This window comes from Centruroides sculpturatus, unplaced genomic scaffold (assembly GCF_000671375.1).
Source record: "Centruroides sculpturatus isolate CEXI.00-Female unplaced genomic scaffold, Cexi_2.0 scaffold697, whole genome shotgun sequence".
Taxonomy (NCBI): domain Eukaryota; kingdom Metazoa; phylum Arthropoda; class Arachnida; order Scorpiones; family Buthidae; genus Centruroides; species Centruroides sculpturatus.
In genome coordinates, this window is record NW_019385326.1 from 403,070 (window position 1) to 414,077 (window position 11,008).

The 11,008-nt window shown below is 34.8% G+C and overlaps 1 protein-coding gene across 15 annotated transcripts in view; it reads right to left on the reverse strand.

Annotated features, from left to right (window-relative positions):
* Positions 1-489, reverse strand: part of LOC111637674 (FK506-binding protein 15-like) — a 66,294-nt gene extending 65,805 nt beyond the window's left edge. For all 15 annotated transcript variants that reach the window (XR_002758730.1, XR_002758728.1, XR_002758729.1 and 12 more), the window contains exon 1: positions 369-489. Coding sequence is in view for 12 of the 15 variants with exons in the window: in XM_023383229.1 (XP_023238997.1) it covers positions 369-437 (69 nt within the window). In the remaining 3 variants the exon portion in view is untranslated. The remainder of the gene's footprint in view (positions 1-368) is intronic.
* Positions 490-11,008: the final 10,519 nt, after the last annotated feature.

Here is an 11,008-nt window from a genome sequence, read left to right on the forward strand (position 1 = left end):
GACAATTTATACCTTAATTGAAAGTTTTTGCTCTAAAGCAAAACTTACTTTTCTGACTTAAGGTACTTTTTTATAGATTGTACCACACAATTAAAAAATTTTTTATGCTGTAAATTGTGAAGTACACATTAATTTTACAAATTAATCATGGTTTTAGAAATAATCTACACTTTTTTCTTTTGGCTGGAACATTTTTCTGTTAAATACAAAAAACTGGTTTGGGTCAGCAGAGTTCGAATTAGTGAGAACATAATCTGGATATAACTGAGTACGGTACATCAGAAATTAACTCTTTAAACTTTGATCAAGAAACTTAAATCCATAATAATATAATATTAAATTATGAAAACTGAATATATCTCATTTACCTTGATTACTTTTCCTTTCCCCAACTTCAGCCTGAGAAATTTATCGGAATTTTCATTTGAATCAAACATCTGGAAAAATTTTAATATATTAGTACACAAACAAAATCTGAATTAAAAGTCAAATTTAAAAACAACTGCAATTCACAAAAAAAACATTTGGAATTTATAGCTTTGATCCTATTCTGCTAGTATAAACAACTACCTTTAATCCAGCAATTAATTATAATTAAGGAACAAAATACAGTAGTATCTCAGGATATGAATGCTCCAGGATACGAAATTTTCAGGATACAACATGAAATTCCAACATAATTTTGCTCCACGGTACGAACAAAAACTCACCATATGATTACATTAGTTTGCAGCGCCATTTTTATTCAAAATTACTACTTACTTAAGCCTGTAACCGATGCGAAATCGTAAAATATTAACGCACAAACATTTTCAGAACACCTTCCGTGTTCTTCCTCAGGTTTTCAAACTGGATTTTTTATATTCTGGAACACCGCTATGAAATTTTTCAAAAAACGAATGATGATATTTCGAACGCTCGGTGTCCATTGCGCACGCGTTGTACACGTTGTGTTCCTGATTGTTCAGAGTCCCATTCAATCTTCTAATCATTATGTAATTTCTCTCGTTATTCATACGATGTAGTATTCTAGCCTTCCACGTCATGTGTCCCCCCGCATCATCCGGTGTTAAATCAATCTTTACGAATCATTATGCAAAACGGCCTGCCAAGCGTACGAAAGAGCCATCTCCTCCCGTGTATTAATGCACTCCGATGAAGTGTGTGCCTTAAATATCTCCACCACCTCTAGCCATTTGAGGTGGTCCATCTGTGTCGTTTTAACTATTAACGTTGCCCCTGCGAAGTCAACCGTAATATCTGGGTCAGAAGCATACACCGACAGTGACGTGGTGGCTCTGTTGTGACATATGTCTGCTTTGTGTTCACTCATTCTTACCCCCATTCAGCATTTCGTAGACCCTATGTAGACTAGATCTCTGTCGAATCTTTCATCCCTAACAGGGATCCGATATATTCCCGGCAATTTTATCGGGTCAGACGGGTCCTTCCCATTACGTAGTATGTCAAACAGTTGAGCCTCTCTTGAATGGGACTCTGAACAACCGGGAACACAACGTGTACAACGTGTACAACGCGTGCGCAATGGACACCGAGCGTTCGAAATATCATCATTCGTTTTTTGAAAAATTTCATAGCGGTGTTCCAGAATATAAAAAATCCAGTTTGAAAACCTGAGGAAGAACATGGAAGGTATTCCGAAAACGTTTGTGCGTTAATATTTTACGATTTCGCATCGGTTACAGGATTAAGTAAGTCGTAATTTTGTTTATATAACCCGGTGTGCTTGTAGGAGTTATTCATTCTTATTCACTTCTGTTCATTGGTCTCAGTCCGTGTGTTTGCTTCATCATAGAAGAATCTCACTCAATAAAGGAAATCTTGAGGTATTATCAGAAAGTGACTGATTTTATCAAAAAGAAACATCCCGAAAAGGTTCACACTGGTCGTATTGCTGCTCAGAGTAATGACATTTGCCTAAGTCATTTTAAAAACATTTTAAAAAGTAGGCAATGCCAAACCTCTTTGGACAGATATTTTACCAAGTGACCTCTATCCAATGAAAGTGCTGGTGGAAGTGAAGGAAAGAAAGCAAAAAGCAGTGAATAAAAAATTTTTAAAAATATATAAAATAGAAAAGATAAAAAATTAGTGTTAAGTTATTTTTAAGTTATTGTTACATTGTTATGTAAGTTAAGTTTTAGTATTATTTCCCTTCCTACTCTCCTCCGCCACCAGTTTACCTTTGAGGATAGACGACAGTGAAGGTGTAAAGTGCAAATAAAACTACATTTTTTTTAATCTATTATTATTCTATTATGGTTATTTATACATTTACAACTACAAAATGCATTTTTCAGTGTTTTCCTTACTAAAGTTTTTTTTTTCAATGTACTACTTAGATTTAATTTGATTGTGTTTTTCGTGTTGGAACGAATTATTTGGTTTTACATGTAATATGGGAAAAAATGATTCACCTTATGACATTTTCATGATACAATCTCAGTTTCGGAACAGATTAATTTTGTATCCTGAGGTACTACTGTAGTTTGGGTCATGTTCAACAGCCATCTTCAGATTCAAAATGTAGAACAAACAAACAAACTTTGTTTGTTCTACATTTTGCAGTTATATATTGCACTGTTGCATGCATAAATTCAATTTAAACTTAGATGTACTGTACATTGAAATAAAATTTAACATACTCTCACTACATTTTAGCTGCTCATTGTTTTTCCCCCTTATTTTAAGCGTCAACATAATCAATAATTTTGACTGAAAGTATTTGTTATTTTAGTCAGTTTCATTCTATAATTATGCAAATTATGAAGGATTTAACACAAACTAAAAAAAATCCAGTTTAGGAGAAGGGGAAAAAAGAGGGGAGGAGGAGGAGAAGGGGAAAAGAGGGGGAGAAGAAAAGAAAAAGAAAGGGGCAAAACAGAGGAAGGAAAAGAGGAGAGGAGGAAGAGGAGGAAAAGAGAAAGGGAGGAGGGGGACATTATTTTCGGAAGCCACTGAATGTTGGGGTTAATAACCCATAAAAGATTAAGGACCGTTGATTTTTGTTCATACAGGAGATCGATAATCCTGAAAGCCCCCATTTCATTCACAGCCCTTTATTACACTGAAAACTCAAAATAAAACAAGACCGAATCTAAATACTGCAATATTAGTTTGATATTAAAAAAAATAATAATAATAATTCGTTTGAGCATTTTACTAAGTTCTTAAAAAAATTTCCGGCAACATTTAAAACTGTGTGTGGCGCCATCTGTTAAAACTATATTTTATTAAAAAACTTTTTATAACTATTATAAAATGGGAACACGCTTAATTTTGAGGGTAAGGAAGAGCTTTATAAAAACTTGTAAATGCTAATAATGGGTAAAATCGTCGTTCAGTCCGACCCTACTCGAGATACACACGACCCCCATTATTTTCCTACTTCCTCGACCTTTAACCACTAAAATTTAATAGCATCAATCCCCCTAATAAACAAACCTCCTTGCAAACTTTCAGAAATTTTCGACAAAAAGTACAGGAGTTCTTAAGTTTCAAACAGGGTGAACAAAATCATGCCCCCCCAAACACGCACTAGCATCCATACTTCCGAACACGCACTAGCATCCATAATTTCTGTATGTATATACAGAAATTACCCCCGAAACGTTTTGTATTTCTCAACGTTTCAAGGTGTCCTGAGTACAAAAATGTAAAAATCTGGTGGGACATTTTTTGACCGATCGCCACACTTTCCCTCTTAAGTATAACAGGAGCCCTGGAAATAATAATGTAACAGTGTTCAATCAAGTATTTTATATCAAAGACAACACAATCATTGTCTTGTGTGATGATGTTGGGCATTAACTGGTTCAGTCTTAACTCCTTTGAGGCATTCCAATTTTTGATATTAATGTAATTAAACGTAAAAAATACTTAAAACTGAAAAAAACGAAAGAAATGCGTTAATTTTGAAGAAAAAGCTTCAAATTTCATTTTCCTTTGTCTCGCCTTTCCGTGAAATCTGACGCTGATGAGTCATTGTTTACACAGCTGGATGACCTTGAACACAGCTGGAGTTGGATTTCCCGGGACATTCTCATAGAAGTCTCGGGAGGCGATGGGTTTATAGTAGGGTAAATACTAGCTGGCCGTATATTTTAAAATATTTTTAAAAAATTAAAATTTTTATTGCGATTTCCGACCCCCCGACTTAATTAAACTTATATATAATAAAATCTATTAATTAACAAAATTTAAAAAACTATTGGAGGTCGTTTTTGACATCAGAAACTAGCTTTAAATAACTTTACCGAAGTAAAATCCGTGCACTACAACTTTAGAACGATGAATGAAATTTGATATCAAACTCCCATTAAAAAACAATTAAAAAGTAATTAAGCGTGAATCGTGCGTCATTAAAGGTAAATTAAAATCGCGATAAAATTTTTTCGCGCGGGAAAAAAATTTTGAAAAAATTTGGAGACTTAAAAAACATTCCAAAAATCCAAAAAAAAAATTTTTTAGGGGGTCCAAACGCCCGAATTTTATGTAACGCTATAGAACTTGCCCGAGATATCTCGGGATATGTCCTTAACAAGTGGCTTCTACTAAATACAAACGAAAAATGGCGGATGGCCTTTTGATCACGTCGATGAGGTCGTTGGAAATAAAGTCAACCGGAATTAGTTGAATTTTTCTGCCGAGCGATGCCACAATAACACGCATAGACTTATGAGCAGTACTAAAACATAGAAGTATTTTAGAAGAAATAATTGAATTTTGAAATTCATATATTTAAGCTGCAATTTTCAAGTTGCAGGTCTATAGATTCTTACTATCGTCTTCCTTAATTTTGAGAACGGAATTAGATGAAAATCGAGATTATGTAAAGCTTAGGAGGACCCGATTAAGTAAACTTTCGGCCTGGATCCGGCAATCACATGATGTTTTTAAATAAAAATATTAAAAATTGAAGCCTAGCATTGTGACGCTGTCACAGTAAGTAGTAATTATTATTATTATGTAAATTACTGTTTTAAAGTATTCTGTTTCCTGTTTTCATTACTTGTGCATTTAATTCAAAAATCATTTACAAATCTTCTGTCAACAATTTACGGATTAACGGCAGCACCACTCATTGTAGACCAGTGATGTGCCATCCTTGGAAGCGGTAGAAGTGCCGCTTCCCTTGTATTTTTTAAAACAAAGACATATTGTGTGATTATTTTCATATTTTAACGTACTTTAAATTAATTAAAATTAATATTTTATTTTAACCGCATTGGGTATTTTATTACAAATTTCTATACTGTGTGTGAAAAAAACGACAAGATTGCTATTGTATATTCAAATATCAGTGGAGGAATGGAAGCGCTGTATTGTCGAAACCGGATCAGCTTCCAAGCAGCCAGATTATATGCATTCGCACATGCGCTTTACATAGCACCAACAACACGCGGTTTAGCTGGTGGAAGCTACACACAACATTTCCAATGATTCTATCTAGGATTGGTTATGGGCTGTTAGCCGCCTGCCTGCTAGATATTTGGACGCTCTCGCCCCATTATGTAAATCGCGAGTAGATTTATAACTTAACCCAACCGATAGGAGTTTACTGGTATGTGTTTATGATAGTTCTGTATAGTTGACACCTGATCCATAACAGTTATCAGCATGCGGTACTTTTTTTTAAACTCTTTCCGCCCTGTGGGCACTAAAAGGGCCTCTTTTTGCAAGCCCATTATGGGTTCGGCCAGGCCCACAATGGGGCTGCCGGGTGGTGAGGGATGGGGCCCGACATATCCGAACGGACCACCCTCCGAAAAATTCCTGGAGATTTTTCGACCCGTTCGGATTCGAGCCCGGGTCCCCCAGAGCGGTAGGCTGCCACCTTGGCCGCTAGCATGCGGTACTGTACAGTACATTTCGATTTACATTTCTCCGACCCGCAATGTTTTACATTAAGGAACATTAACTAAAAAAGACGTCTCAGAAAGAGACCAGTTTGCAGATGTGTAGTATCATGTCGAAGACAGGATTATGTTTAATGACTGCACTGAACTCTACGTTTTTGAAGGGTGCCATTACTGCAAGATGAGAAACGAGGTTTTGGATCCCATGCGAGACTTATCCGAGATGCATTAAGTGCAGATTTCAATTTTATTTATGATAATTCCCGAGCATAAGGTTGCACTCGCCAATGAGTTTCTTGACAGGGAAGATATTAGTCGCATGGAATAGTCAGCAAACTCTCCGATCTTAAATACCATAGTGGGTCTCTTGTTCAAGAATTGACTTTGCGCAGTGTTGCGAGAAATCTCTCTCTAACAAACTAACAAAAATGTAATAAATCGAAAATATATATTATTTGGCGTCCTATTACTGTTTATTAAGATTCGAAGAGATTAGACACTATAGTGTGCTCATAAAGATCGTAAACAGTGATGAGGTACAGTACATGAAAAAAATTTTTCACATTTGTGAAAAAGTGTCAACTACATACCACCACGATCTGAAATTTCTGAAACAAAGGAAAAGAAAAGGCAACTAAGATTTTATAAAATGGCTGAAAATACCTTGAATGAACGTTTGAAAATGTTAATTTATTAAACATACATGGTATGAGGGACATTGATGCCACGGTAATAAATTCATGAAATCATGCATCCTCGTATGTTGCCTTTCATAGTAAGACTGCAAATTGCAATTTTTCAAATGATGTTTGGCCACAAACAGCTAGGGTTTCCCAGAAACATTACTATGCTTCCTTAGCCTGTCCTTCTCCCATCGGGCATTTGTGAAACAAGATGAGATGTCAACTTTGGACATCTACGAGTGAAAAATCTTGAACGGCAGTTGCAACATTTGTGGAAAAAAATCTATTGGCATGACCATGACATATTCAAGAAAGAGGAAGTCTTACAAGGTACTACAGGTTCCTTTGAATTGTATCGTTCCGCATAAGACTACTAATTACTTACTGTCCTTTGCTAATCGCTCATTGTTAAGTTATGGCAACGCAACACTTGGGCGATCTGCCTAGGAGGATGCCTTCCGGGAGGTCTTTTTAAGGGAAACTGGCCCCTATTTAGGCGTTACAGACATGGAGAAAACCCGGAAAACTCCACGTGGCCAACCCGTCCGAGCGAGACGCGAATCCACGACCTAACTCCCAGTGTTCACGGTAAGACCGCTTGGCCACTGGTGGGCCGCTAATCGCTCATACATTCGTCATTACGTTCGTACTAATCAAGTTTCATTTGATTCCCACGACGACTCCTTAGTGCGTAACTTTTTTTTGTCAATGAATGTATATCGAAATAAGCTAAATACATCTTATTCTTGCTGTATTAAACAATGATAAAAAGTTTCCATATCGTTATTTTTCTATCCCTTTTCTAATTAAATAGACTAGACTCTGATGAATAACTTTTGCAAATGAAAAAAACAAACAAGAAAATCGGAAAACTAAAAAATAGTGATCATTTATGGATGCTACAGAACAAAAAATAAAAAGGAAATGATTTTAACACGTTATTGTTTGCTACGTGGTGTTAATGTTTAATCAATGAGAAATACAAAACAAAAGATATCACAGCACATTCATTAGAATAAAGAAAAAATCATTAAAAAGCCATGACGAGCAAGCGCCATAGGCGACCGTAAACCATCCAAATCATGTGCCAATTGATTAAAAAAATCAAATTTAAAAACATTAAAATTAATAAATTAATTATGCAAATTCTATCTTTAAATTTCGGAAGTGGGATGGCGTTAATCTACTAACGCGCTGTTGATTCGAACAAACAGGAGGCATCACAATCGAGTTCGAATTAACGAGAGTCTATTGTACTAGAAATCTATATTAGAGTGATAAATAATAAATTTTAAAATTTCGGGAAAACTATGCGGAACCAATCAGCAACGTCCTGTACACGTACAATAAATAAATTCAAAAAACAAATTAAATGAATGAAAACCAGATGACTTGGTATCGAAAATGTAATCCATCATCTTGAAATAATGGACGTCTGCCAACTTCATAAATATTTTATAAATTCTCTGACATCAACCTTGAAATGGCAATAATTTACAACGTTTATACTAACAAATATTTTTTCGTGAGAAGTAATATATTGATATTTATCATACAGCTTCTGTTTATACATTCAATTGCAATTATAAAGTTTGAAAACTGTAATATCATTAAAATAATTTGTTTGCCAATTAGAAGATCGTCAATTATTCACAAATTACAGATTCCTTCGTAGAAATCGGTACAACCCACTTCGACTTTTTCATATAAAATTATTATTCTATGAAACTATGAAACGTAAAATTGTAAACAAGCGGAATGGCAAAATTTACGTTTATTTATTAGCAAATAAGTTGACGAACTTTCTATTAATCCAAAAATTCTTCGTAAAGATCTCCAGATGTTTTTGCAGAGGAAAGTATTTAAAACTATTTCCAGTAATTTCAGATGAAATATACCGACACTGGCGTATACGGGATTTTGCGAAAACGGGTGCTACTCAAGCCAGATTCGGGGGAAAACAAAGCGCGTGCTTCAAAAATAAAGTAATTCTAAGATGGTTCTTACCCAATTATTCACGCGATATGCATCACAATTTTGTTTTTCTATTATTATTTTGAAGTAACAAAACTGATTTATTTGGTATCAATGAGGTACTGTAGCATCTTAAGTACTTCCCTGTTTATGGTCTTTTTCAAATTTATCCACATTAAATATAAAATTATTAAACTTAAGCCAGGACTGGCTAAGCACTTTCCTGGGAAACTCCTAAACAGCTAACACAAAAATGTAGTATACAAAACTTTCAAATAACTTCAGAGCACTTCACAGCAAGAATTTATTCGTGCTGTGAAGTGCTCTAAAGTGCCGGAATTTTTGCCAAATAATTATGTAACATGTCGTGCTTCCTCTTACTAAAGACCTATTTTCTATGACTACTTGTCTAGGAAGCTGGGGGGAAATCATCGAAACACGTGATAGTTCTTGGAAGCAATATAAAGTTACTTTACAAGTTACGTATGATATACAATTTTGTTCACACGACAGGCGACAACTTATTATATAACGATAAGTTTTATCCAGACGTAAGGTAATTTTAATTACAGACGAGATGAAGTGCGTTTACTTTCTGATAACTACCATTTTGTCTGTACATTTTCTCAGATCGTTTCTCAAATTGCTTCTACTTTGAAATACATCGACACTCTTCTGGATGAAGGTATTGTATTTGTATACATATTTCTTAATTAAATTAGTTTTAGATGCAATATTTGATAAATTATTTATTTCATAGTTTTAGGTAATATTTTGATGATTCACGATCCATTTCCGGGCCCAATTGACTGTCAACAAATTCAGAAAAATGGCAATAAAGCATCTGGCATTTATAGAATTTGGCCTCTGAACTGGGAATCAGTTGGGAGTTTCCTTGTTTACTGTGATATGGACAACGATGGAGGAGGCATGGGTTCGGCCAGGCCCACAATGGGGCTGCCAGNTATTTTATAATATATATATTATATATTAATAAATTTTTGTTATTTAATAACTTAATCATATTTGAACACAAATTCTCAGATACCATTTATATTACTTAAATGTCAATTAATGCAGTTTTTATCAATTTGATTTAGATTCAACTGTGGTTGTACTGAAAAACAGTAGTAGTAGATTTCAATGCACATATGGGAGAGATATCAATGGCATTTGCTATTTAAGTTGATTCATATCATGACGCAAGGTGATCTCGGCACCACTAACTTCTGAATTGGGAGTCCTGTCGTTGATTGGTCAGGCCATTAACTTTCTTTAACATAAGAAGTATAGGAAGTTTACCATTGCTGGCTAGCTCTGCCAAGTAGCTTGTTCAGCAACCAAGTTATCATATGGCAACTGGGATAAAAAAAACTTCAAAACCTTGTTTGTAAACCAAATTGTTCAAAAAATGAGGTGTTTGAAACATGAGGTCTGACTGTAGTCTGTGCTAAGAACTTGCAACCAGAGATTATTTGTTATATTGTTTCTGGCAGAATATGGCATTTTCTGCAAGAGTCATTTGTGAATGAGGTATCTTTCAGAATATGTTTTCTATAGTTTTTTAGTGTTTAAGATCTGATCTTGAATGGCAAATGGCAACCATAAACCCCCACTGTCTCTCCAAACAGGCAGCCCTAGTCAGCCAGAAGTTTGATGAGGTTTTGTTAACATAGTCTTCAGCTAGGTTGTAGGCATGCCTACCATGAAGTGCCTTTTAGGCTTGTGACTGCTTAAATGGTGTATATATTATTTATGTATTCAGATATATCCAGGTGCTCAAAGTGTAAGTTTAAATGATGTGCTGTTACTGTCTGCCAGGGTTGGCTTTATGTCATTTTGATGTTTCTTTTTTTTTGTGAAAAAATCCCCACAATGTCAGTATTTGTTTTTAGTGGAGGCTAACTAGTAATTTGCAATTCCAAATTAAGTAAAGGAGAAAAATTATTGTATTTGTGGATAAATTTTAAAATATAATCTTAGGTAATATTTGCAATTCTTTTGATGAAATGACATAACAAATGTGTTTTAGGTTCATTAAAATATTTACTGCAAATATGAATAAAACATGTAGAAGCAATCTAAAAGAGAGTTACATAAGTATAATAACAATAATTAAATTGTAAATAAATGTTTAGATTTAGGTTGAGTTAGGTTAATAATAAATATTACAAAAAAAAATCACAATTAACAACAAATAAAGTTTGAATACTTAAAAATTATGAAATAATAATAGAGAGGTTGAGGCGCACGTTTTAAACGTGTAAACGTGTACGTGTGACGTTCGGCGCCGCTTTCCCGTAAGCCTAAAAGTTTGACGATGGTGTTTGGAATGTCGAGCGTGATTCCACCGACTATCCAAACACCATTGTCAAACTTTTAGGCTTACGGGAAAGCGGCGCCGAACATCATACGTACACGTTTACACGTTTAAAACGTGCGCCTCAACCTCTCTAATGATAATTTTACTTG